The 26,894-nt window shown below is 68.0% G+C and overlaps 1 protein-coding gene across 2 annotated transcripts in view; it reads left to right on the top strand.

Annotated features, from left to right (window-relative positions):
• The first annotated feature begins 1,092 nt into the window (after positions 1-1,092).
• Positions 1,093-26,894, top strand: part of Ppp2r3b (protein phosphatase 2 regulatory subunit B''beta) — a 38,302-nt gene continuing 12,500 nt past the window's right edge. The window contains exons 1-2 of one of the 2 annotated variants that reach the window (XM_047538276.1): positions 1,093-1,553; positions 24,729-24,914. In XM_047538276.1, coding sequence (XP_047394232.1) covers positions 1,230-1,553; positions 24,729-24,914 — 510 coding nt within the window. In that variant the 5' untranslated portion in view covers positions 1,093-1,229. Of the gene's footprint in view, positions 1,554-14,111; positions 14,538-24,728; positions 24,915-26,894 lie in introns of those variants that run through there. The other variant, XM_047538277.1, reaches the window with a different exon arrangement.

Raw genomic sequence — 26,894 nt, 5'->3', positions numbered from 1 at the left:
TCAGCTCCTCCAAGACCGTGACGTGTCCCCCTGGGAGGTGAAGCCAGGGGAAAGCTTTTCTGGGGTATGAAGTTTGGTGAAGAAGACAAGCTGGGCTGGGGGCGAGCGCGCGGTAGAGCGCGTGCTCAAGACCCGGGGTTGCACGCCCAGCGTCGCCGGATAAAAGGAGAAAAGGACACCAGCCAGGCTGCACGCCCAGCGTCGCCAAAGGAGAAAAGGAACACCAGCCAGGCACAAGGGGAAAGGCAGGCCGGTGCAGCGGCGGGACCCCGCATCTGCAGGGGCCGCCACTGGAAAGGCCAGCCCTCGGGGGAAGCCATTTCTCCCCCTTGGACACGGGTTATTTTTGTGATCATCAAAGCAGTTTATTCTCATCCTAGACAACCAGGTGGAGGAGTCGCACTCCTCCAGCCTGTCGTTACTGTTTGCCAAACAAAACCAACCTAAACACGGCCCTCCGTGGCCTAAGCCGCCCGCCTCGTTGCAAAACTCCAAACCCGATCCCCAAGCGCGCACTCGGCGCGCAAGCTCGCGCCCTTGATTGGTGGGCACGCAGCGCGCATGCTCGCCCGCTCCCGCTGCCACCCAGTGCGCATGCTCGCTCCCTTCCCCCGCTTCCCCGCTGGCACTCCTCTGGACTTCTGGCTCGGGCCGCGCTGGCATGCACTGCGCATGCTCCACCCCTGGGCCTCCGGAATCTGGCCTTCAGCGGCCCACTCTGCGCATGCTCGATCCGGCTGCCTACCCCCGCCTACTCCGGCGGGCACGCCGCGCATGCTCACATCACGCGGTCCTGAGGCGGCGTGTGCCGCCCCCTTGGCGCCCTGAAGGCAGAGCCGCTTCGGGCGGCACCGCCGCCACCGCCCATTCCTCATTCCCCCCGCAGCCCCTCAGTCCGACCAAAGCCCCCAGCGAAAGCCCGGAGGGCCGCGGGGCCCGCACGCCCGCCGCGGCGTCGCCGGGGTGATGACGTACACCGCCGTGACGTCGCGCGGCGCGGTGACGTCCGACGCGGCGCCCTTGTTTGGGAGCGCGGCGGGCGCGCCCGTTTTGAAGCTGCGCTGAGCGGCGCGGGCGTCGCCGCGGCCCGGGCCGCCGCCCCTGCGCACCGCGCGACGCCCGCCAGGCCCGGGCCGCCCGCCCGCCCGCGGCCGCCGCGCCCCTTCCTCGGCCCGGGCCCCCGGGCGGCCGAGCCCCGTCAGGCCGGGGCGGCCCGGGCCGCGCCCACCATGCCGCCCGGCAAGGTGCTGCAGCCGGTGCTGAAGATGAAGGTGGACGAGCTCTTCCTGTGCTGGCTCAGCGAGGCCAGCACGCAGCGCATGCTGCAGGACGGCCTGCACCGCATCAAGGCGCCCGGCCCGGCCGCGCTGGCCGCCGGGGACGCGGGCCCGCCCGAGGCCTGGCCGCCCGCCTGCCGACCCGCCGCGCCCGAGCCCCCGGGGGCCGCCGCCGCCACGCCGGGGCCCGCGCCCGCGCTGCCCCTGGGAGCCGCCGCCAGCCCCCGGCTCGGGCCGCACGCCCGCGGCGCCCGCAGGTCCGCCGGCCCCAGAGCAGTAAGTGGCCCCTGCCTCCCGCGCCGCGCGCGGCACCCGGCCCGGCCCAGACTGCGCGCCCTCGCAGCTGGACGGTGACAGCCGCGGCCCAGGGTGGACGCCTGCGGAGCTCAGGCTTCGCAACCGGCGGTCGTTTCCACCCCCAGCAGTGGTCCCACTCCGCTCGAATGATGAGTCTGGCCGTCCAGCCCGCATTTGTCTGGTGGCCATTGCACAGTGGCCGGAGCTGACCGCAGGGCCTTGGTTTTCCCTAAAGGCTCTTCCTGTCCTTCAATACTGTGTCGCTTAGCGTGGTGACTCGTGGCCTCCAGATGGCTCAGAGCACTGCGTCCCGGGTGCGGATCCCACACCCAGCCTCTCCTGTGGCTCAGAGCACTGCGTCCCAGGTGCGGATCCCACACCCAGCCTCTCCTGTGGCTCAGAGCGCTCGTGCTGGGTGCGGATCCCACACCCAGCCTCTCCTGTGGCACAGAGCACTGCGTCCCAGGTGCGGATCCCACACCCAGCCTCTCCTGTGGCTCAGAGCACTCGTGCTGGGTGCGGATCCCACACCCAGCCTCTCCTGTGGCTCAGAGCACTGCGTCCCGGGTGCGGATCCCACACCCAGCCTCTCCCGTGGCTCAGAGCACTTCGTCCCGGGTGCGGATCCCACACCCAGCCTTTCCCGTGGCTCAGAGCACTGCGTCCCGGGTGCGGATCCCACACCCAGCCTCTCCTGTGGCTCAGAGCACTGTGTCCCGGGTGTGGATCCCACACCCAGCCTCTCCTGTGGCACAGAGCACTGCGTCCCGGGTGCGGATCCCACACCCAGCCTCTCCTGGAGGCTCGTTTGAGCCAGTGTTTCGAGTGGCATTGGCCCAGGGCCCTGAGCACAGCAGGAAGCGGTAGATGATGTGGAGCGCCAGTCCTTGCTCCACGAGCTGAGTGACAGGTGTCAACTCCCAGGAGAGGCCTGTGGTTCTGAGTGACTGGTGGTTGGCTGTGACCTGATAGAGAACATTTAGAGACAGTAGGACTCAGGACAGGGAGCGAGAGCTGGAGGCAGCCTGGGAGAGTACCTGGTTAGGCCCGGGGCGGGTCTGGACCTGTGGGACTCAGCCCAGTACCCGCCCTTGAGCTCTGGCCCCGTGAACTGCCGGGCTTTGGCCCTTTAGAATCCCTCGCCCGAATCCCATCTGCTGTGGAACCGGGTGTGCCGTGGTGCCGGGCTCCAGTTCTCCCGCAGTCTCGCTGCACCCACCCCGTCCCGCTCTCACTCCTTGGGTTTGCTGATGAGCTGCTCAGTGGCAGAAAACCAGGAGCCACTCTGAGAGAACGCCCTGTAGTCCGAGACCCAGAGACCGTGGGAATGCCCCTAGGGTTGGAAATAATCACTGCCCATCAGCTCTGTGGGGAGGGCCTTCTGCGGAGCAGGCCATGAGCCCCTGGGCAGTGGAAATGGAGTCCCCCAGGTGTTCCAAGCAGGGAGGGGCGTTCTCTGCTTGGAGAGGTGGTCAGGAAGTGAGTTGTGGGCCCGGGAGGCGGGCGGAGGGAGGACACGCTGCAGAGGGTGGTGAGCTCGGTTGTGAGCCTCGCTCAGCCCCCAGAGTGGTCTGCGGCCCCTGCAGAAGGGAAGCCTCGGCTGGTGGAGGCCGGGTTGGGCAGGCCCCGAGCTCTGGGTGTGGGAATCTGTGCTCGAGGTGTGGCTGCCTCCCAGGCTGCTGAGGGACCGGGGATGCCCTGGGAGTAGCCCTGACCCCCATTAGCACGGCCTGCGTGCGCTGCTGAGAAGGACCTGCTCCCGTCTGGAGGGCCAGGCTTGGGCTGGCGAGCCGGGAAGGCATCCACACGTGCGGCGTGTGGACCCTCAGGATCGCTGGCTCGCAGGCTGGGCTGGGAGAGCCCTCGGCTGCCTGCAGCTGCCGGGACCAGGGCGAGGAGCCTGGCTCTGTGAGAGCAGGGCTGTTGCCGCACACGCCCGAGGGTCTCTGAACGGGGGTCCGTCTTGCCCGAGTCCTGACGCTTGCCCTGAACTTGCTTAGGGGTTTGGAATTTGTGGATGACTTCCGCTGGCCTTAAGGAAGCCTGAGGACAGGTTTTCAGTGACCCACAGTGCGTGAGCCTGTCGTGGGTCCGCTTAGCTCCCGCGCCAGCGTGTGGGGAGGCACAGCGAGGCTGGAAGCAGGGCCTGGCCACCCGTCCACCTCGGGTGCCCACGTCCCTGGCGGACAGCACTGCGGCTCCTGCCTCGCGGCAGGGACAACACCAGCCTGCATGCAGAGGTGGCCTGGAAGGGCCGCGTGCTCAGGACGTCCCGCCACCCCTGAGGAGCATGGGAGCACCACGTGCGGCAGACCCTGGGCTCCGCCAGTGCTCCCCAGTCTGTGCTGATGGTGCCAGCCACCGAGTTCTGCTGGCCAGGAGGCCTAACCCTGCTCTGGCCAGGGGACGCACGGGCACACTCGCCCGAGGGGCTGCTGGAGGGGTCGCAGGCCCGGGCCATGCCTTCGCTGTGGCTCCTCTTGTCTTCGGCCCCACCGGCCCTGGACCCGGGTCCACCTGTCGGTCCTGTCTGGTCCAGGAGGGGAGGTCAGGTTTCCTCCTGACCTCAGGGAGTGCAGGGAGGGGTGCCCTCAGGAGCTGCCCGGTGTGACCTCGCCCCGGAAGTAGTTCCTCGCCCTCAGAGGGAGCCCGTCCCGCCCTCCCGCCCACCCGATTGGATGCAGGTGTGGGTACAGGTTGGCCTGCGCACCTGCCCTGCCGCCGCTGGGCTTCAGCTCCTCCGGGTCAGTGCAGCTGTCCAAAGTGGACACACAGCGGCGTCCCTGTGGGGTGCACAGTCGTGTGCCTGGTTAAGGTTGCATCGTGGGTCGCTCTGCAGGGGTCAGGACAGACGGACAGTCACCGGGTGGACAGGGCGTCGGGGAAGGTGAAACCTGGAGAAACTGCAGTGGGGACGGCCGTGCGCTGCCCTGTGCTGAAAGTGGACTTTGGGATTTCGGGGTCTGGGGAAGAAGGGTTTCCTTTCCGTACTGGGAACAGAGCCCAGGGGTGCTTAGTACTGAGCCACACCCCAGTCCTTTTTAAATGTCGGACGGGACCTCGCTAAGGTGCTGAGGCTGCCTGGAGCCCGGGGTCCCCTGCCTGGCCTCCTGGTGGGTGGGGCCGTGCTGTTTTAACTAACGTCCTTCTGCAGCTGGGCTTTGGGCTGGTCTGCACCCTGGGCGGGTGGAGGGCTGGTTCTGGGTGTGCTCGCCCCCGGCCGCCTCTGCCCTCGGGAGGAGTGGGCAGGCGGCTGCCACCCGTCTCACCTGCACACACGAGTGCGGAGTGGACCCTGGGGTCTCACTGTCCGCAGCAGGCCGTGCCCACCTACTCCCAGAGGACAGCAGGGTGGGCAGCGGGCAGAGAGGGGGTAGGCGTGTGGGGAGGTGAGGGGTGGGGGTCCGTGGGGAGCCGAGGGGTGTGAGGGGACCACGGGGAGGCGAGGGGTCTGCAGAGGTCCGCCCTCCGGCTTCCCCACGGGGTCGGGTTGGGTGGCCTCCCCGCTCGCCCTGGGTGGGTCCTGGGCTCCTCCTGGGCTCGTCCTGGGCTCTGCGGGTTCTTTCGGGGAGGTGGGCGGGGCTTTCCAGGGAGGTGGGCGGGGCTCCTGGTGGTCCCCGGCGCCCTCCGCAGACCTGCAGGTACCAGCGTGGGCTCCTCCCAGGTGGCCCCGCTTCATCCCGCGGGCCGCGGGTGTGCCCGGCACGCCAGCCCTGGGTGCTGAGTGAGTGCCCTTCCGCCATCGTGCAGCGAGGCGTCGCCCTCCCCGTGGCCTTAATGCGCCTCCTGAGGCCGAGGCCCAGCGTCGGCCTTGCATCCGGCGTTGTCTCGGTCAGCTGTCCCCCCTCCACCGGCCCGGGCCTGGGGCTCTTCCTGTGCGCCAGCGACCGCCTTGTCGGGGACACGCGCCCGGGACTCGCGTCCCTGGCTCCCGCCCTCTCCTGCCTGCTGCCCTGGAGCTGCGGGATTCCCACAGGTCGCCTCTGCGGAGAGGAAGGAGCAGAGTGTGGACTCTCCGCTCCGGGGACCCTCACTTCCCCTTCACCGGTTCCTCCGGCAGCACGCCCTGCTCCATTGGGTGGGTGCTGACCGTGACGTCACCTGTGCCCAGGCTCGGGGGTGAGTGGGTCACGGGTTTCCCTAGAAGCCCTTTGAAGCCAGCGGCCTCGCTCGTCCCTCCCAGTGTGCAGCAGATTTGATCGGCAGTGGCTCTGCCGTCCTGCTCTGGATGTGCGGAGGCTGCTCTCCGAGGTGGCTGCTCCTGCCCGTCAGCTCATGCCCCTGCACTCTGTGCAGTGAGTGGTGCCGGCTCAGACTCCTGGGGTCCTGTGGTCACGGTCGGCGTGGCTGCCCATGGTCCTGTTGGACGTGGGCGGGTCTTGTGTTGCGAGGTGAGGGATGCGCTGGGCTTCCCGTGGCCTTGGCTTGGGGTGGTGCTGGCCTCCGCGTGAGTCTGGAGTTGTCCTGCGTCTCCGCGTCGGCTGAGATTGTGCAGCGTCCCAGCTGTTTCCCCACCCTCGGGACCGGCAGGCGCCTCTGCCTGGTCTCTCCTCCTTCCCGGCAGCAGAGCCTCCCCTTCTTTCCCGAGACCGTCCTGCTGGGTGGGGACGGTGGAGAAGCCTGGAGGAAGGACGCAGACGGGCTTCACAGGCCAGGTCTCCAGCCAGCGTGCGTCCAGGATGGGCGTGCAGGTTAGGAAGTGGCTCTGAAATGGCCGTGGTCCCAGACAAGGCTGCGGGTGCCACGGGCATGTCCTCAGGAAGGGGCGCCTGTGCTCTGGGGGCCCTGCCTCCACCTGCAGAGCAAGGCCCACAGCCCCGCTGTGCTTTGCTGAGCATCAGGGACAGGTGGTGCGCCAGGTGACCTGCACAGGGGCCTCTCTTGCTGCCCAGGGGCTGGCCTACACCTGACTCTCCGGGCGCTGGGTAAACGTCCCCGGGCTGGTTTCAGCAAGTTATTTTGTTCGTGGCAAATTGTAGAAACGAAGTAGCTTCGTATCCCTGGCCAGCGTTTGACTCAGTGCGTAGGGAATTCTTCTTGTGCCTGCTGAAGGTCCAGGGCGTTGGGCAGCTTCAGAGGAGAGGCCAGGGCCCTCTCAGTGTCCCCTGGCCTGTGCAGCGGGTCCAGAGCTCCTCAGTGTCCCCTGGCCTGTGCAGGGTCCGGGTCTCCTCAGTGTCCCCTGGCCTGTGCAGTGGGCCCGGGTCTCCTCGGTGTCCCCTGGCCTGTGCAGCGGGTGCAGGTCTCCTCAGTGTCCCCTGGCCTGTGCAGTGGGCCCAGAGCTCCTCAGTGTCCCCTGGCCTGTGCAGTGGGCCCGGGTCTCCTCGGTGTCCCCTGGCCTGTGCAGCGGGTGCAGGTCTCCTCAGTGTCCCCTGGCCTGTGCAGTGGGTCCAGGTCTCCTCAGTGTCCCCTGGCCTGTGCAGGGTCCAGAGCTCCTCAGTGTCCCCTGGCCTGTGCAGGGTCCAGAGCTCCTCAGTGTCCCCTGGCCTGTGCAGGGTCCAGAGCTCCTCAGTGTCCCCTGGCCTGTGCAGGGTCCAGAGCTCCTCAGTGTCCCCTGGCCTGTGCAGTGGGCCCAGGTCTCCTCAGTGTCCCCTGGCCTGTGCAGTGGGCCCAGGTCTCCTCAGTGTCCCCTGACCTGTGCAGTGGGTCCAGGGCTCCTCAGTGTCCCCTGGCCTGTGCAGCGGGTCCAGAGCTCCTCAGTGTCCCCTGACCTGTGCAGTGGGTCCAGGGCTCCTCAGTGTCCCCTGACCTGTGCAGTGGGTCCAGAGCTCCTCAGTGTCCCCTGACCTGTGCAGTGGGTCCAGGGCTCCTCAGTGTCCCCTGCCCTGTGCAGTGGGTCCAGAGCTCCTCAGTGTCCCCTGGCCTGTGCAGTGGGTCCAGGTCTCCTCAGTGTCCCCTGGCCTGTGCAGTGGGTCCAGAGCTCCTCAGTGTCCCCTGGCCTGTGCAGGGTCCGGGTCTCCTCAGTGTCCCCTGGCCTGTGCAGTGGGTCCAGAGCTCCTCAGTGTCCCCTGGCCTGTGCAGTGGGTGCAGGTCTCCTCAGTGTCCCCTGACCTGTGCAGTGGGTCCAGAGCTCCTCAGTGTCCCCTGGCCTGTGCAGGGTCCAGGTCTCCTCAGTGTCCCCTGGCCTGTGCAGTGGGTCCAGAGCTCCTCAGTGTCCCCTGGCCTGTGCAGTGGGTGCAGGTCTCCTCAGTGTCCCCTGGCCTGTGCAGCGGGTGCAGGCCGGCCAGGCCCCTCTGGGCTGTCCCAGGCCCCTTGCTGCCCCGCGTTACTGTACCCTTACCACCGGGGAGACAGGTGCGGCTCAAGCCAGGAGCGCATACTGGAGTGGCCTGTGCAGTGGCCCCGGTGTGTTGCCAGGCGACGCCCAGCGATGGCTGACCGGTTAGCCAGTTTGATTTGCCTGCCCTGTTGCAGGCTGTCCCCTGTCCACCCTGCTGGGGTGTTGTAGTGACCCGCGTGAGCCCCCTGACGCTCTAGCCACGACACCCTCTCTCAGCCCGCGATGCTGCACGGCCGGTGGCTGGGCAGCTGCCTGCTTCGCGTGTCTGGTCAGGGCGGCTGGTCACTGCTGCTCGTGGTCCCTGGTGCGCAGTGTGTGTCCCAGGTGGCAGGCTGCAGAGCAGCAGAGGGACATCCGTGGTGCAGCTCCGCCCGCCCCCGCACACACCGTGCCCGTCTGTGGCCTGTGGCCCTGCAGAGCCTCCACGTGGGACACGTGCAGAGTGCCTCCTGTTTGCACGCGTACAGGATCCCTGGCTGAATACAGGGTGCGAGCACGCTTGGCCTGCCTTGTCTTTCGAGTGGACGTCTGGGGAGCTGAGTGGGCCAGAGGCAGACTTCCACCTCCAGCAAGGGAAGGGGCAGAGGCAGGGGTGCGGGACCAGGAGGGTCCCCGACAGAGCTTGCAAAGGGGATTGGTTACTGGGTGAGGCGGGGAGAGTGTAGCCGGAGTCCCCAGGCCGAGGGGTCCAGCCGCAGCATGCCGGAGAAGGCCAGCAGGAGCCACAGCTGTGCCGGAGAAGGCCAGCGGGAGCCACAGCTGTGCCGGAGAAGGTCAGTGGGAGCCACAGCTGTGCCGGAGAAGGTCAGTGGGAGCCACAGCGTGTGTGGAAGGCCAGCGTGAGCCACAGTGTGTTCAGAAGGCCAGCGGGAGCCACAGCGTGTGCGGAAGGCCAGCGGGAGCCACAGCGTGTGCGGAAGGCCAGCGGGAGCCACAGCGTGTGCGGAAGGCCAGCGGGAGCCACAGCGTGTGCGGAAGGCCAGCGGGAGCCACAGCGTGTGCGGAAGGCCAGCGGGAGCCACAGCGTGTGCGGAAGGCCAGCGGGAGCCACAGCGTGTGCGGAAGGCCAGCTGGAGCCACAGCTGTGTGGAGAAGGTCAGCGTGAGCCACAGCGTGTGCAGAAGGCCAGCGGGAGCCACAGCGTGTGCGGAAGGCCAGCTGGAGCCACAGCTGTGTGGAGAAGGTCAGCGTGAGCCACAGCGTGTGCAGAAGGCCAGCGGGAGCCAGAGCTGTGTGGAGAAGGCCAGCGGGAGCCACAGCGTGTGCGGAAGGCCAGCGGGAGCCACAGCGTGTGCGGAAGGCCAGCGGGAGCCACAGCGTGTTCAGAAGGTCAGTGGGAGCCACAGCTGTGCGGAGAAGGCCAGCAGGAGCCACAGTGTGTTCAGAAGGCCAGCGGGAGCCACAACGTGTTCAGAAGGTCAGTGGGAGCCACAGCTGGGCGGAGAAGGCCAGCGGGAGCCACAGCGTGTTCAGAAGGTCAGTGGGAGCCACAGCTGTGCTGGAGAAGGCCAGTGGGAGCCACAGCTGTGTGGAGAAGGCCAGCGGGAGCCACAGCGTGTGCAGAAGGCCAGCGGGAGCCACAGCTGTGTGGAGAAGGTCAGCGTGAGCCACAAGCGTGTGCAGAAGGCCAGTGGGAGCCACAGCGTGGGCAGAAGGCCAGCAGGAGCCACAGCGTGTGCGGAAGGCCAGCGGGAGCCACAGCGTGTGCGGAAGGCCAGCGGGAGCCACAGCGTGTGCGGAAGGCCAGCGGGAGCCACAGCGTGTGCGGAAGGCCAGCGGGAGCCACAGCGTGTGCGGAAGGCCAGCGGGAGCCACAGCGTGTGCGGAAGGCCAGCGGGAGCCACAGCGTGTGCGGAAGGCCAGCGGGAGCCACAGCGTGTGCGGAAGGCCAGCGTGGCAGGGCCCAGGCCTGGCAGGGAGGGGCAGGGGAGCTGCGTGTGCACCCCACCCTTCTCCAGATCTGGGGGTGCAGCACACCCAGGAGACCTTGGCCCTCTGCACTCTGGGTGGTGCCACTCAGGCCCCTTCATGACACAGGGACACGGGACATCGACAGTGGGGACGCTGACCGTGGGGGGTGGAGCAGGGCACAGGGGAACCTGCTGCCTGGTGCTCCTGTAAACCCGAGGCTGCTGGTCTCCTTTAGGTCGGGGGACGAGGGACGGGGAGGTGACGAGGAAGGAAACAAAGTCTGACAGCAGGGAGGGGAGGGAGGCCAGGAGAGGGCAGGACCGGGGCCTCGGGCGGCCCTGTCCCGCACTCTGCCTTCGCTGGGCCCAGGAAGGGCTGTGTCTGCTGCTCAGGTGCCACCAGGGCCCTCGGGCACCCGAGGCTCGGGGCCTTTTCCAACTCCATTTATCTGGGGGTGTGGAACGCAGGGTGCTCATCCACTGACCTGTCCAGCCCTTCTTACTTTCCATTTCCAGACTCGGTCGCCTGGGCTGCTCACACCTGTGAGCCTCCTGCCTTAGCCTCCTGAGCCACTGGGATGACAGCTGTGTGCCCTGGTGCCCGGCTTTCCTGACTCTTAAGTGAGTGCCCTCCTTGGTCAGGCCCTGGGGCTGGCTTGGGACAGTGACCTGCTGGGTGACCTGCTGGGTCTGGGCTGCATGGCTCCCTGGGCTCAGTGCAGGGCCCTGTCGTTCTCAGAGGAGGGTCCTGCTCCCTGGGCAGCCCCGGGGCTCCCTGGGCTCAGTGCAGGGCCCTGTCGTTCTCAGAGGAGGGTCCTGCTCCCTGGGCAGCCCCGGGGCTCCCTGGGCTCAGTGCAGGGCCCTGTCGTTCTTAGAGGAGGGCTCTTCTCCCTGGGCAGCCCCGGGGCTCCCTGGGCTCAGTGCAGGGCCCTGTCGTTCTTAGAGGAGGGCCCTGCTCCCTGGGCAGCCCCGGGGCTCCCTGGGCTCAGTGCAGGGCCCTGTCGTTCTCAGAGGAGGGCCCTGCTCCCTGGGCAGCCCCGGGGCTCCCTGGGCTCAGTGCAGGGCCCTGTCGTTCTTAGAGGAGGGTCCTGCTCCCTGGGCAGCCCCGGGGCTCCCTGGGCTCAGTGCAGGGCCCTGTCGTTCTTAGAGGAGGGTCCTGCTCCCTGGGCAGCTCCGGGGCTCCCTGGGCTCAGTGCAGGGCCCTGTCGTTCTCAGAGGAGGGCCCTGCTCCCTGGGCAGCTCCGGGGCTCCCTGGGCTCAGTGCAGGGCCCTGTCGTTCTCAGAGGAGGGCCCTGCTCCCTGGGCAGCCCCGGGGCTCCCTGGGCTCAGTGCAGGGCCCTGTCGTTCTTAGAGGAGGGTCCTGCTCCCTGGGCAGCCCCGGGGCTCCCTGGGCTCAGTGCAGGGCCCTGTCGTTCTCAGAGGAGGGTCCTGCTCCCTGGGCAGCCCCGGGGCTCCCTGGGCTCAGTGCAGGGCCCTGTCGTTCTTAGAGGAGGGCCCTGCTCCCTGGGCAGCTCCGGGGCTCCCTGGGCTCAGTGCAGGGCCCTGTCGTTCTCAGAGGAGGGCCCTGCTCCCTGGGCAGCCCCGGGGCTCCCTGGGCTCAGTGCAGGGCCCTGTCGTTCTTAGAGGAGGGCTCTTCTCCCTGGGCAGCCCCGGGGCTCCCTGGCTCAGTGCAGGGCCCTGTCGTTCTTAGAGGAGGGTCCTGCTCCCTGGGCAGCCCCGGGGCTCCTTGGGCTCAGTGCAGGGCCCTGTCGTTCTCAGAGGAGGGTCCTGCTCCCTGGGCAGCCCCGGGGCTCCCTGGGCTCAGTGCAGGGCCCTGTCGTTCTTAGAGGAGGGTCCTGCTCCCTGGGCAGCTCCGGGGCTCCCTGGGCTCAGTGCAGGGCCCTGTCGTTCTTAGAGGAGGGCCCTGCTCCCTGGGCAGCTCCGGGGCTCCCTGGGCTCAGTGCAGGGCCCTGTCGTTCTTAGAGGAGGGCCCTGCTCCCTGGGCAGCCCCGGGGCTCCCTGGGCTCAGTGCAGGGCCCTGTCGTTCTTAGAGGAGGGTCCTGCTCCCTGGGCAGCCCCGGGGCTCCCTGGGCTCAGTGCAGGGCCCTGTCGTTCTTAGAGGAGGGTCCTGCTCCCTGGGCAGCTCCGGGGCTCCCTGGGCTCAGTGCAGGGCCCTGTCGTTCTTAGAGGAGGGCCCTGCTCCCTGGGCAGCTCCGGGGCTCCCTGGGCTCAGTGCAGGGCCCTGTCGTTCTCAGAGGAGGGCCCTGCTCCCTGGGCAGCCCCGGGGCTCCCTGGGCTCAGTGCAGGGCCCTGTCGTTCTTAGAGGAGGGTCCTGCTCCCTGGGCAGCCCCGGGGCTCCCTGGCTCAGTGCAGGGCCCTGTCGTTCTTAGAGGAGGGTCCTGCTCCCTGGGCAGCCCCGGGGCTCCTTGGGCTCAGTGCAGGGCCCTGTCGTTCTCAGAGGAGGGTCCTGCTCCCTGGGCAGCCCCGGGGCTCCCTGGGCTCAGTGCAGGGCCCTGTCGTTCTCAGAGGAGGGCCCTGCTCCCTGGGCAGCCCCGGGGCTCCCTGGGCTCAGTGCAGGGCCCTGTCGTTCTTAGAGGAGGGTCCTGCTCCCTGGGCAGCTCCGGGGCTCCCTGGGCTCAGTGCAGGGCCCTGTCGTTCTCAGAGGAGGGCCCTGCTCCCTGGGCAGCCCCGGGGCTCCCTGGGCTCAGTGCAGGGCCTGCAGCAGTGCGAGGGGCTCCCCGCAGGTGCCCTCCTTGCTGCGGTGTCTGCCCGTCTTACTTCCAGCCGGGCCTTGAGTGGTTTGGGGGTCGCTCAGCAGTCTGGAGGGAGGGGCCTGCTGGGGGCTCCGTGTAGGCACATGCGCCTTACTTCCCGCGCTCCTTCCTGCTGGTGGGGACGCACGGGAGGCCCCTGGGCGCTGGCCTCCGTGTGTCTGGAGCCACGCTGCCCGCCGCCCTCCTCTTCCTCCTCAGCTGCACTCGGGGGTCTCACACTGTGGGGACTGTCGCCTGAGGGAGGTGCTGGCCACTGGGCCCCTCAGGCTGAGAAGGGAACGTTGGCGTCCCCACTGCCGTGGGCTGTCCCTGACTCTCCTCGAGGGCAGGGGCGCGGCCACACAGGTAGACCGCTCTGTCCCGGGCATGGTGCGCGGGGCCGAGGCCCAGGGCCCAGGGAAGGAGCTGTGTCTGGGCTCCTGGGTCAGCTGGGCTCCTGGGTCAGCAGGGCTCCTGGGTTAGGTTAGCAGGGCACCGGGTCGGTTCTGCTCTGAGGGGTCTGGGCTCCTGGGTCAGCTGGGCTCCTGGGTTAGCAGGGCTCCTGGCTCAGCTGGGCTCCTGGCTCAGCTGGGCTCCTGGCTCAGCGGGGCTCCTGGGTTAGCAGGGCTCCTGGGTCAGCTGGGCTCCTAGGTTAGCTGGGCTCCTGGGTTAGCAGGGCTCCTGGGTTACCTGGGCTTCCGGGTTAGCTGGGCTCCTGGCTCAGCTGGGCTCCTGGGTTAGCAGGGCTCCTGGGTTACCTGGGCTTCCGGGTTAGCTGGGCTCCTGGCTCAGCTGGGCTCCTGGGTTAGCAGGGCTCCTGGGTCAGCAGGGCTCCTGGGTTAGCAGGGCTCCTGGGTTAGCAGGGCTCCTGGGTTAGCTGGGCTCCCGGCTTAGCGGGGCTCCTGGGTTAGCTGGGCTCCTGGCTCAGCTGGGCTCCTGGCTCAGCGGGGCTCCTGGCTCAGCGGGGCTCCTGGGTTAGCTGGGCTCCTGGGTTAGCTGGGCTCCTGGGTCAGCTGGGCTCCTGGGTTAGCTGGGCTCCTGGGTCAGCTGGGCTCCTGGGTTAGCTGGGCTCCTGGGTCAGCTGGGCTCCTGGGTCAGCAGGGCTCCTGGGTCAGCTGGGCTCCTGGGTCAGCAGGGCTCCTGGGTTAGCTGGGCTCCTGGGTTAGCTGGGCTTCCGGGTTAGCAGGGCTCCTGGGTTAGCAGGGCTCCTGGGTTAGCAGGGCTCCTGGGTTAGCTGGGCTCCCGGGTTAGCTGGGCTCCCACGTTGGTTCTGCTCTGAGGGGTCTGGGCTCCTGGGTTAGCAGGCCTCCCGGGTTAGCTGGGCTCCCAGGTAGGTTCTGCTCTGAGCTCCTGGTTTAGCAGGGCTCCTGGGTTAGCAGGGCTCCTGGGTCAGCTGGGCTCCTGGGTTAGCTGGGCGCCCGGGTCGGTCCTGCTCTGGAGTCTGAGCACCCAGGTTGGTCTTGCTCTGAGGGGTCGCCACTTCCCTGGGGAGGGAGGAGCCTTTGGGTCCCCGTGGCCCAGGCCCAGGCCCTCCCTGAGGGTGACTTGTTTGTGCTCTGGGACGAGCCACGTGACGGGTCGGGTCACTGCGTGAAGCTCCCGCTGGGCTGGGAGCGGGCAGAGGAGGGGAGGAGCAGCACCCGGCCAGTGCAGACAGCTCCTGTCCGGCTCCCTCTGCACAGCGGCTGGGAGGGGCGCCTGCCGCCTGCGCTGCCTCCCCCGCCCGCCTGCACCATGCGCCCTCCTCAGCCTGTGGAATGCGAGCGGCTCAGGGCCGGTCCCCAGAGCGCCTGGCCCGGGACGCATGGAGCTCGCTGAGCCCGGCGGCCACCCGGAGTGTCCCGCTGGCCCCGGCTCTACCCAGTCCAGAGAGCGCGGTGCCCGGCCCAGCCCCCGGAGGCCCATGCGAGCGGACGGCATGCGGCTCAGGGACCTGTCCCTCCGCCAGGACCCCGACCTGCGGCAGGAGCTGGCCTCGCTGGCCCGGGGCTGCGACTTCGTGCTTCCGTCCCGCTTCAAGAAGAGGCTGAAGGCCTTCCAGCAGGTGGGTGGGGGCTGTCCTGCCGCACTGGAGGGGCCTGGGGCTGTGGTCCTGCACCCTGGAGGGTCCTGGGGCTGTGGTCCTGCACCCAGGAGGGGCCTGGGGCTGTGGTCCTGCACCCAGGAGGGGCCTGGGGCTGTGGTCCTGCACCCAGGAGGGGCCTGGGGCTGTGGTCCTGCACCCAGGAGGGGCCTGGGGCTGTGGTCCTGCACCCAGGAGGGGCCTGGGGGCTGTGGTCCTGTATCCAGGAGGGACCTGGGGCTGTGGTCCTGCCGCACTGGAGAGGTCTGGGGCTCCCAGCAGGTGGTCAGCCAGGCTCGAGGGGCTCCCAGGGCCAGGGCCTCCTGCTGTCCTGTGGAGTTGGGAAACCCTGGAAGACCCTGGGGCCAGTGTGATACACACTTGCTGGACAGGTCCCCAGGCTGTGGGCCTTAAGTACCGATGTCCAGGAGGGTGGACTTGAACCGTCTCCGGCGCCGGGTGATAAACACGCACACGGCCTCCCGGTCGCTGTGCTGCTGGCCAAGCTGGGCTTAGCGGCTCCCTGAGGCCGCCTTCACGTCGCAGGCCGGTCACCCGCCAGGGCCAGGGTGGAGGGCGGTGGGGTCACCGTGCCACTGTTAACCTGGCCCTCAAGTCCTGCAGGTGCTCAGAGAAGCTGTGCCTGTGTGTCCTGCTCTCTGCTCTGAGGAGGGGCCTCCGTTACCCAGAGGGGGTCCTGCGACGGCCCCGGGCTGCTTGGGCTGGTCTCGTTCTGGTGGATCTCCTTGTGGGGGTGCTGGGGGCAGGGTCATGGGGGACAGGGACGGGGTGCTGGGGGCAGGGGCAGGGTCATGGGGGGCAGGGACGGGGTGTTGCTCTGGGCCTGCCTGGCGCCCGCCTGGGGCTCCTCAGCCTGCCCAGCCCAGCCCTGCCCCTGGGTGGCCCGCACAGCTGCACTGCCCGCCTGGCAGGTGTCCTGGCTTCCCTGCCCCCGGGAGCAGGGCCTCCGGCTCTCCTCACCTGGCCGGATGCGCTCAGGCCACGCCTCTGTGACCCTGCTCCACGTCGTCACCTGTCCTGTCACCGTCACCGTCCTGCATCCCCTGTGGTTCTCCAGGTCCACCTGCAGTGTGGCCCTGGGCCCTGGGGAGTCCACCTCTTTGCGGGCAGCCTGACCTCTGGGTTCCTGGGCGGGGAAGGTGCTGTTCCCACCCTGCTGCCGCCAGCACCCTGGAGTCCACCTGGGACGGCGGCCACAGGCGTCCCTCACGTGCTGTCCCGTCTCCACGGTGGTGGCCACCCAGACTTCTGCATGAGGCCTGCCCTGCCCAAGCCTGCTGCCCATCCCGCAGGGGTGTCGGGGCCAGGCTGCGTCCTCAGGTGCATCAGAGCCTCCGCCGCAGTCCAGCTGGTCCTCCGCCTGCCCCGGCAGCTCCCCTGGGCCCAGCCTGGGCTCATGCACCATTGTGGGGGCCACGATGACCCCAGGGCTCCCAACCTGGCGGGAGGACCCTGCCGCGGCTGGGCATCTCCACCACGTGCCTGTTGGAGCTCCCACCCTGGACGCGGCTGGGCCCCACGTGCATGGTCCCCAGGCTCAGCCCAGGGCTGCAGGGAGGAGGCCCAGGACGTTGGCCCTGGTCTCCCCAGCCGTCCAGTGCTGCAGGGAGGAGCCCCAGGACGTTGGCCATGGCCTCCCCAGCAGTCCAGTGCCTCCTGCGTTAGCTGTGGGAAGCGGTCTCGGGGAGCACTGGTCTTGGCCACGAGGAAGCACCTGACCTGCGGCAGATTGTGGCCACTGTCTGGGGGACAGAGTTGCCTAGAAGCCACGCGTGTCCCTCCTGGCCCCCCTCCCACGTCACACGCCCAGGGATCCCAGGCCCCTCCTGGGGACGCTGGGTGCCTTCAGCCACCTGCGCATCTTTCTGAGCCCCTCTTGTTGCGTCCCCTGTGCTGTAGCTCAGCCAGTGTCCATCTCACTGGGGTTGTTGCGAGGGCTCCCCGTCCCACCCTCTGAGCACTACCTGCTCAGACAGCTGTCTGCAGGACAGGTGTGCCAGGTGCCCACAGCCCTATCCTCGTCTATACCCTCTGGGGGGGCACCCGCCTCTGCACCTGAGTTACCTGCACCCTCTGGGGGGGCACCCGCCTCTGCACCTGAGTTACCTGCACCCTGGGGGACACCCACCTCTGCACCTGAGTTACCTGCACCCTCGGGGACACCCGCCTCTGCACCTGAGTTACCTGCACCCTCAGGGGACACCCGCCTCTGCACCTGAGTTACCTGCACCCTCTGGGGGGGACACCCGCCTCTGCACCTGAGTTACCTGTACCCTCTGGGACACCCGCCTCTGCACCTGAGTTACCTGCACCCTCGGGGACACCCGCCTCTGCACCTGAGTTACCTGCACCCTCAGGGGACACCCGCCTCTGCACCTGAGTTACCTGCACCCTCTGGGACACCCGCCTCTGCACCTGAGTTACCTGCACCCTCTGGGACACCCGCCTCTGCACCTGAGTTACCTGCACCCTCAGGGGACACCCGCCTCTGCACCTGAGTTACCTGCACCCTCGGGGACACCCGCCTCTGCACCTGAGTTACCTGCACCCTCGGGGACACCCGCCTCTGCACCTGAGTTACCTGCACCCTCGGGGACACCCGCCTCTGCACCTGAGTTACCTGCACCCTCAGGGGACACCCGCCTCTGCACCTGAGTTACCTGCACCCTCGGGGACACCCGCCTCTGCACCTGAGTTACCTGCACCCTGGGGGACACCCGCCTCTGCACCTGAGTTACCTGCACCCTCGGGGACACCCGCCTCTGCACCTGAGTTACCTGCACCCTCAGGGGACACCCGCCTCTGCACCTGAGTTACCTGCACCCTCTGGGGGGACACCCGCCTCTGTACCTGAGTTACCTGCACCCTCTGGGGGGACACCCGCCTCTGCACCTGAGTTACCTGCACCCTCGGGGGACACCCGCCTCTGCACCTGAGTTACCTGCACCCTCGGGGGACACCCGCCTCTGCACCTGAGTTACCTGCACCCTCGGGGGACACCCGCCTCTGCACCTGAGTTACCTGCACCCTTGGGGGACACCCGCCTCTGCACCTGAGTTACCTGCACCCTCTGGGGGGACACCCGCCTCTGCACCTGAGTTACCTGCACCCTGGGGGACACCCGCCTCTGCACCTGAGTTACCTGCACCCTCTGGGGGGGCACCCGCCTCTGCACCTGAGTTACCTGCACCCTCTGGGGGGACACCCGCCTCTGCACCTGAGTTACCTGCACCCTCTGGGGGGGCACCCGCCTCTGCACCTGAGTTACCTGCACCCTCGGGGGCACAGGAGGATGTGACGTTCGTCCACGCCAGGCCTCGATTTCCCCGTGCGTGGACATGTTGGGCAACGGGGTTGCTCTGGAGGCCGGCGGGCTGGGATGTGTCGTGAGTCTACTCCAGTCAGAAATAGAAGTGGCCGTGAGGCGGTGCCAGCTTTATCAGTGCGGTCGGGACACTGCTTTGCACAGCGCGGGTCGAGCAGGGGCAGCGGGCGATCTGGACACCGGCCTCCCTGGCTGGCCTTGGCTGCAGGAGGAACCTACCTGGAGTCCTGCAGGCACATTCCAGGGCGGTTTTGCCACCAGTGCAGCTGGGACCACGGTCTCTGGGGCCAGGGAAACTGCAGGCCCTTTGGAATCTGCTGAGACCCAGCTCGGGGCTGGGAAGCGGCCTGTTCCCAGCTGCTGGTGTGTTGGGAAAGAATGTGTCCTGCAGCTGTGCGGCCAGTCTATTTACGTCCAGGAGATTACGCTTGTAAATCCCCCGTGTCCGCACAGGGCTGTGGTGTCCTCTCCCGCCCCACCTGTTGCAGTCTGCTGGGGTGGCCGGGCTCAGCCCTTCCCCTGTGACCCCCAGCTCTGAGTTCCTCAGCAGAGCACGCTGAGTCAGTGCCGCAGCTGTGGGGCAGCCACGGTGGACGCAGAGGCCTTTCTTCCGGTAGCTGAGCCTGAGCCCCCGAGTGGCCCTCCTCACTCTCCCGAGCCTTACCGACCCTCAGCCCCTGCGTGGTCTTCCTTGACCTTAGACCGACCCAGCACTATCGGCTTGTCATGCCTTGACAGTACTGGGGGTCTTGTTCGGGGACAGCAGAGGGGACGTTGCTCGTGAGTGGCTGGGGAGGGCACGCTGGCAGCCCTGGACGGCGTCTGAACACTGCCCTGCTGAACGGGGGGACTCAGGGCAGGGGCTCCTGTCCAAGCTCTGTGAGGGCGGAGGCCCGGCTTCCCGAGTCATGACCCGTTCACACACGTCTGCGGAGACCCACAGTAGAGGAGGGTCTGCTGTGTGGACAGAGGCTGGGGCCAGGGTCCCAGGGCTGAGCCCTCCACGGGCTCCAGGAGGCTCCTTCCTGCCTCTCCAGCTCCTGGGCTCCAGGCGGCCCTGGGCTGGTGGCCCCAGCCCTCCAGCCTCTGCCTCCGTCTCCACGTGGCTCCTCCTCTGTGTCTGTGTCTCCTCTTCTGTCTCTTGTGAGGACACGGCCATGGCCTCAGGGCCACCCTGACCAGGATGAGCTCCTCTCAGGGTCCTGCATTCATGGCCTCTGCAGAGACCCTGTGTCCACACTGGCCTGCTCACCGTGGAGCAGGACTGGACAGGTTCGGGGCCGTGGTTCAGCTCACGCTATTGCTGTCCACCGGAGGCTCTGGGGAGGGGCCTGCGGCCACTCTGCTCCTGCTCTCCTGCTTCCTCGTGGGGCAGAAGCACAGGAGGGACGGTGGCAGACTGGCCTGCGTGATGACTCATGACCAGGGTGGGAAAGAGCCCGGGTCAGCGCAGCATGGACACACAGACTCGAGGGACGTGCAGACCGCCACTCCTTGCTCTGACTCGTTCATATGTCGGTGGCTGGAGGCACTGACCTCTGTCCACCCCAGGTATCCCTGGCTTGTATGCCACCCAGTGCTGGGCCCTCCTCTCCCTGGGTCATGACGGCGTCCACCCTCTGTCCTCCATCTGTGTCCAGGCTCCTCTGTGCCTAGGGTCAGCTCCCCCAGCTGAGCTCATCTCCTGACATCTTGAGGTCTCCTTCCTGTAGCAGGTGGAAGGACCTCCGCTGCCCCCTGACCTTTACTGGGGACACAGCTCGGCCCGCGGCGGTGATGTTGGGGCGTCATGGTGATGTTGGGGTTTCGTGGTGACGTTGGGGTGTCGTGCTGATGTTGGGGTTTCGTGGTGATGTTGGGGCATCGTGGTGACGTTGGGGCGTCGTGGTGACATTAGGGTGTCGTGCTGATGTTGGGGTTTCGTGGTGATGTTGGGGCGTCGTGATGTTGGGGCGTCGTGGTGATGTTGGGGTGTTGTGCTGATGTTGGGGTTTCGTGATGACGTCGGGGCGTCGTGACGTCGGGGCGTCGTGGTGACGTTGGGACGTCGTGATGTTGGGAGGTCGTGATGTTGGGGCGTTGTGATGTTGGGGTGTCATGGTGATGTTGGGGCGTCGTGATGTTGGGGTGTGGTGGTGATGTTGGGGCGTCGTGACGTTGGGGTGTCGTGGTGACGTTGGGGCGTCGTGATGTTGGGGCGTCGTGATGTTGGGGTGTCGTGGTGACGTTGGGGCGTCGTGATGTTGGGGTGTCGTGGTGACGTTGGGGCGTCGTGATGTTGGGGTGTCGTGGTGATGTTGGGGCGTCGTGGTGAGCTGTCGCGAGCACGCAGCCAGGGAGCTGACCACGGAGAGGCCTGGGAGGAGCGCGTGGCCGGGCCCTCGCCCAGAGCGGCTGCCGTGGGGCCCCGACCTGCCTGGGGCTGGGGCACGAGGCCGGGTGGCCCAGTGACCAGGAGCTGTGCGCCTTGCTGCTGGCGCTGCCCAGCCAGGGGCCAGTTGGCACTGGGCTTTCCTTCCTCACGCCCCACAGGGTCGGCCCTGGCCTGGACTGACCCCAAGTGCAGCCTCCCCAGCCTCTGCCCACGGCTGGGCCTCTCCCCTGGCTGCAGGCTGTGCCAGGGCCTCAGGCACAAACCGCAGGCTCCCTGGCCGCACTGCCCAACGGTCCTGCCCGGCTCACCCAGCACAGTCCCCACCACCCAGGGCGAGGCTGTGCAGCTGGACACTCGCGTTGCTCTGCGTCCCCCACACGGTCCTCATTCAGACCTGGGGGGTGCAGCTGGGAGCCCAGCCACTGTACGAGCTGCAGGACCAGCTGCCCCACCACACGAGTCCAGCACGGGCAGCGAGCCACAGGACGGGTGTGCACACTCTTCATGTGAGCTCCAGAGAGGGTCCAGCCTGTGAAGGGCACCTCCAGCCACCCCTGCAGACCCCAGGGCAGCAGCTGACCTCCCAGGACAGGGCTGGTCACAGACCTGAGCACCTGGGCCAGCGCATCATCCACCATGGAGACCCCAGGGCAGCAGCTGACCTCCTAGGACAGGCCTGGTCACAACCTGAGCACCTGGGCCAGCGCATCATCCACCATGGAGACCCCAGGGCAGCAGCTGACCTCCCAGGACAGGGCTGGTCACAGACCTGAGCACCTGGGCCAGCGCATCATCCACAGGCCTCTCTGTGGGTTGGGTCCCGTAGGGAGCGGGGTGTGGTGTGGACCGTTGGCAGGGGTCTTGGCGAGGGGGTGTTCAGGTGTCCACTCAGCCGGTGCGGAGGGAGACTCCTGCAGAGAGCCGGCCCTTCCCCGTGCATAGCCCTTGGCACGGTGGGTCTGGGTCTCCGTGCACGTCCACTGTGGCCTGTGTGTGCTTGCCGTGGACGCTGCGGCAGGGTAGGTCATGAGCACCCGCCTGCTGAGCTGGAGGTCACTGGGCAAGGCTTCTGGTGGTCTCAGGGTCCTGGTGATGTTCATGGAGGTGGCTTCTGTGTTCTCTGTGGTCCTGGGGATCAGCCCAGGGCCTCCAGCAAGCTCAGCACCTGCCCTCCCGCCGGGCACATGCCCACCATGCTGTGTACATCTCCTAAGCATCCAGGGCTCCCGGGGAGGGGGACCCAACACCAGCCCCCAGCCCTGGGTCAGCCAGGTGGTGCAGGCGAGGGAGCCCTGGGCACGGGCTGCTGGAGCCCTGCTCTGCCCAGGGAGGGCACAGCACGTGTGCCCGGGAGGCTGCTTCCTCTTTGTCACCTGGGGTTCCGTGGGTGTCCGTGGACTGCCTGGTCTGTCGTGCCAGATCCTGTGGAGGGAGAGGGCAAGCCAGGGGACTGCAGAGCCGGGCTGCTGGACAGGGCCTTGGGGGCCGGTGCTTCCTGCCTCGCTAGAGGGGACGCTGAGCAGGTAGCAGGGGGAGGCAGGGGCCTGTGTTCGCAGCTCAGAGGTTGGGAAATGACTCTCCTGAGCCCACGGCAGCACCAGGGGGCCCTGCTGCTGCTGTCCCTCCTCAGGACAGTGGCCCCTGCCCCCTGCTGGGCCCTGCTGCTGCTGTCCCTCCTCAGGACAGTGGCCCCTGCCCCCTGCTGGGCCCTGCTGCTGCTGTCCCTCCTCAGGACAGTGGCCCCTGCCCCCTGCTGGGCCCTGCTGCTGCTGTCCCTCCTCAGGACAGTGGCCCCTGCCCCCAGCTGGGCCCTGGTGCTGCTGTCCCTCCTCAGGACAGTGGCCCCTGCCCCCAGCTGGGCCCTGCTGCTGCTGTCCCTCCTCAGGACAGTGGCCCCTGCCCCCTGCTGGGCCCTGCTGCTGTCCCTCCCCAGGACAGTGGGTCTGGCTTCGTCTCCTGCTGTGTCTTCGGGCCTAGGTCTGCTCTGGGCCCTGGGCAGCTGGCACAGCCCTGTGTAGGAGTTCCGTGGTTCCTTCCTGTGGGGCAGGGCTTCCTGGGCAGAGAGGGGCCTGCTGTGTCCTTGGGCGGCCACAGGCCACGTGTGAGGGCTGTGTCAACCCGAGGCCATGGACAGTCCTATGCATCTGGGCCAAGCCAAAGTGGGGCTGTCCTGCATCCTGACCGCACTCCAGGTCCACCATGCTGCCTGTGGCCAGAGGAGGGTTGTCCCTGTGGACCCCGGTGGCCATCCCGCTCTCCTGTCCCTTCCTGGGTCCTCCAGGCCCCAGGCCCCTGGACACAGGTTGCCTTCCACTCAGCGCCAGCCAGCATGGCCTGCTTTGACCACATAGCTAGGTGCCCACCTCCCAGGGCCCTCCTGTTGCCTACCAGGTACACCCCCCAGCGGCCTCTGCCACACAGAGCCGCTGTCCCCAGCGTGTCCACTACACCACTGGGTGTGCAGGGCCCAGCACTCTGTCCCAGCCTGGCCTCCGGGGGCTGTGGCAAGGACCGGGGTGGGTGATTGGCAGGATGGTACCATCCAGGCCTGAGGTCTGAAGGGACACAGCTCCCTGCTGCAGGTGGTGCCGGGAGGGACTGTGTCTCAGGCTGTGGTTCGAGGACTTCGGGGACGCCTGGGGAAGTGTCACCGTGTGAGCCCAGGGACTCGATGTGCGGTGGGACCAAGTCCGAGCCTGTCCGCGGCCACCGGGATGTGTCTGCCTGCACCTTCTGTGTCTCACTGTCCCCTGACCAGGTCTGCCTGCACCTTCTGTGTCCTGCCATCCCCTGACCAGGTCTGCCTGCACCTTCTGTGTCCTGCCGTCCCCTGACCAGGTCTGCCTGCACCTTCTGTGTCCTGCCGTCCCCTGACCAGGTCTGCCTGCACCTTCTGTGTCCTGCCGTCCCCTGACCAGGTCTGCCTGCACCTTCTGTGTCTCACTGTCCCCTGACCAGGTCTGCCTGCACCTTCTTTGTCCTGCCGTCCCCTGACCAGGTCTGCCCGCACCTTCTGTGTCTCTGTCCCCTGACCAGGTCTACCCGCACCTTCTGTGTCCTGCCGTCCCCTGACCAGGTCTGCCCGCACCTTCTGTGTCCTGCCGTCCCCTGACCAGGTCTGCCTGCACCTTCTCTGTCTCACCGTCCCCTGACCAGGTCTGCCTGCACCTTCTGTGTCTCTGTCCCCTGACCAGGTCTGCCTGCACCTTCTCTGTCTCACCGTCCCCTGACCAGGTCTGCCTGCACCTTCTGTGTCTCACCGTCCCCTGACCAGGTCTGCCTGCACCTTCTGTGTCCTGCTGTCCCCTGACCAGGTCTGCCTGCACCTTCTGTGTCCTGCCGTCCTCTGACCAGGTCTGCCTGCACCTTCTGTGTCTCACTGTCCCCTGACCAGGTCTGCCTGCACCTTCTGTGTCTCACTGTCCCCTACCAGGTCTGCCTGCACCTTCTGTGTCCTGCTGTCCCCTGACCAGGTCTGCCTGCACCTTCTGTGTCCTGCCGTCCCCTGACCAGGTCTGCCTGCACCTTCTGTGTCCTGCTGTCCCCTGACCAGGTCTGCCTGCACCTTCTGTGTCTCACTGTCCCCTGACCAGGTCTGCCTGCACCTTCTGTGTCCTGCTGTCCCCTGACCAGGTCTCCCTCCCATCTCCGTGCCTGAGGCCCTGGCTCTGCTGTCCTGCTGGCCAGCACACCTCACACGGGGTCGGGGGTCTGGACTTGGGCTTGCTTTGTGCCTTGAGGTCTAAGCCTGGCCGGGCGTGTGCCTGGCCCTCCCAGGGGTGGACCCCACGCTGTCCCTGCAGCGGGCAGGCGTCCTGTCTGCCCCCTGGCCCTGCCTGTGGGGCAGGTGCGGCTGTCTGAGCCCCGTCAGGGCCTGGCAGGGCCCACCCAGCACGGGCGCCCCGTGGCCATCCGAGTCCTGGCTCAGGGCAGTCGTCCTGGACAGGACGGCTCCACGGGAGGCACGGAGTGGGCAGTGTGGACCTCTGCCTGTGCAGGGAGGGGACCCTGCAGTGACCACTGTGGCGATGGCACTGAGCTCGGCCATGGCGGAGCCCGGGCTCCCCTGCTGTGAGGCCCCCGTGCCCCGCGGGGCCGGCCCTGGTCCAGTGCTTGACGCTGCGGTGGCCTCAGCTCAGGAGCTGACCCTGCAGATCCCTCAGCCCTGACCACGCCGGTCTCTGAGCAGACTCCTGAGCCATGCCGTCCTGGGAGCTGCGTCAGAGAGGGACCTGGCCACGAGTCCCCTCAGCACTGCACCCGGGTGGGCACCTCACGCAGGACCCTTCACCTGGGTGGGGGTCATCCAGGAGGACGTGGTTCCTCCCGTCCACACAGGTCCCTCTGATCGTGAGCATCAGCTTGGAAACGGGACAGTCCCAGGTTCTGACAGGGTTTGGAAAAGGGGTGGGCAGTCCCAGGTTCTGACGGGGTGTGGCCTCTTCTTCCTCAGGTCCAGGCAAAGAAGGCAGAGCCGCTGCCCCCGGCCACCAGCCGCAGCATCCCAGCGTTCTACTTCCCCCGGGGGCGCCCCAAGGACACGGTGAATGTGGACGCCATCATCACCAGCATCGAGCGCACCTTCGCTCAGTTCCCTCACGAGAGAGCCACCCTGGAGGACATGGGCAGAGTGGCCAAGGTGAGTGGAGCAGCCCAGGCGTGGGAGGAGCGGGAGCCACGGAGGACGTGGGCGGGAGGCGGGGTCACGCAGCCCTGGTTGGTGTTGAGAAGCGGTTTCTGCCTTTCTTACTCCGAGTCTTGGACGTGGAGGTCGCGGGAGGTGTTGCCCGACTTTCACGGAGACTGAGGGAGCGAACCCAGCCAGCCGCCCCGCTGCCCGTGGCCCTCAGGGGCCAGCCCTCTGCGCCCTGGAGCACGACTGAGCCAAGGGCACACCCTGCTAGTGCGCGAGCCCGGCCCCGCGGAGCCGGTGTTGGGGTGGGTGTGTAGGTCCTGGTGCTAGTGTGCAGTCCTCTGAGTGTGCAAGCCTCGGTGGGTGTGAAGATGTGAACAAGACACATGTCAGCGTCGTGTGTCGAGGGCGTGGGCCGGGGCGTGGGGCGCGTGTGGGCGCAGCCCAGGGTCGGGGCGCGGGGATGGCATCGGAGACGGGTGGGCGCGGGGGCGCGTGTGGGCGCAGCCCCGAGTCGGGGCGCGGGCCACGGACGGCGTCGGAGGTGGGGGGGGGGGGCGCGGGGGCGCGGGCCAGGGACGGTGTCGGAGGTGGGGGGGGGGCGCGGGGGCGCGTGTGGGCGCAGCCCGGGGTCGGGGCGCGGGCCAGGGACGGCGTCGGAGGTGGGGGAGGGTGGCACGGGGGCGCGTGTGGGCGCAGCCCGGGGTCGGGGCGCAGGCCAGGGACGGCGTCGGAGGTGGGGGAGGGTGGCACGGGGGCGCGTGTGGGCGCAGCCCGGGGTCGGGGCGCGGGCCAGGGACGGCGTCGGAGGTGGGGGAGGGGCGCGGGGGCGCGTGTGGGCGCAGCCCGGGGTCGGGGCGCGGGCCAGGGACGGCGTCGGAGGTGGGGGAGGGTGGCACGGGGGCGCGTGTGGGCGCAGCCCGGGGTCGGGGCGCGGGCCAGGGACGGCGTCGGAGGTGGGGGAGGGTGGCACGGGGGCGCGTGTGGGCGCAGCCCGGGGTCGGGGCGCGGGCCAGGGACGGCGTCGGAGGTGGGGGAGGGGCGCGGGGGCGCGTGTGGGCGCAGCCCGGGGTCAGGGCGCGTGTGCCTTTCGCCTACCGCAGAGCTGCCGCTGAAGCACCGTCCGCCGCCCTTTCGGCGGTGCCCAGGGGTTTCCTAGGCGCCGTCCTCCGAGGTGACCTTGCTCATGGGCCGGGTCCTGATGCACGTGGCTGCCACATGCCTGTCCACCGCTCAGCCCTGCCTGGAGCTGGCGCACTGGGTCCCCTCGCGGCACTTTCCCAGCACCCGTGAGTCTACCCTCCCGTGTCCGGTGAGGATTCTGGTGAACGAGTTGCCCTTTAGCGCCGGACTGAGAAGGGGCAGCCCAGGTGCGCGTGCTGTCCCTGAGGCGAGCGGTCCAGCTGCAGAGCCAGGCATCCACCGCGCGGGACAGTAAGCTGCTCACCTAGGGCCTCGCTGCCTGTCCTTGTGCCGTTGTGTGTGCGTGAGAGGAGCCACGCACGTGCCACCAGGCCTGCCCCATGGAGGGGCACACGCGTCCCTGGGCCCATAGGTCTCTGCAGGCCTTCCTGTGTGTGTGTGTGTGTCCACCAGGCCTCTCCTCCTGTCCAGGTGGACTCAGCTCCCTGGGCCCCACAGGTCTCTGCAGCCCTTCCTGTGTGTGTGTGTGTCCACCAGGCCTCTCCTCCTGTCCAGGTGGACTCACCTCCCTGGGCCCATAGGTCTCTGCAGCCCTTCCTGTGTGTGTGTGTGTGTCCACCAGGCCTCTCCTCCTGTCCAGGTGGACTCACGTCCCTGGCCCCACAGGTCTCTGCAGCCCTTCCTGTGTGTGTGTGTGTGTCCACCAGGCCTGTCCTCCTATCCAGGTGGACTCACCTCCCTGGGCCCCACACAGGTCTCTGCAGCCCTTCCTGTGTGTGTGTGTGTGTGTGTGTGTGTGTCTGTGTGTGTCCACCAGGCCTGTCCTCCTGTCCAGGTGGACTC

Source organism: Sciurus carolinensis, unplaced genomic scaffold, assembly GCF_902686445.1.
Source record: "Sciurus carolinensis unplaced genomic scaffold, mSciCar1.2, whole genome shotgun sequence".
Taxonomy (NCBI): Eukaryota; Metazoa; Chordata; class Mammalia; order Rodentia; family Sciuridae; genus Sciurus; species Sciurus carolinensis.
This window is presented reverse-complemented; position numbering and strand designations above follow the sequence as displayed.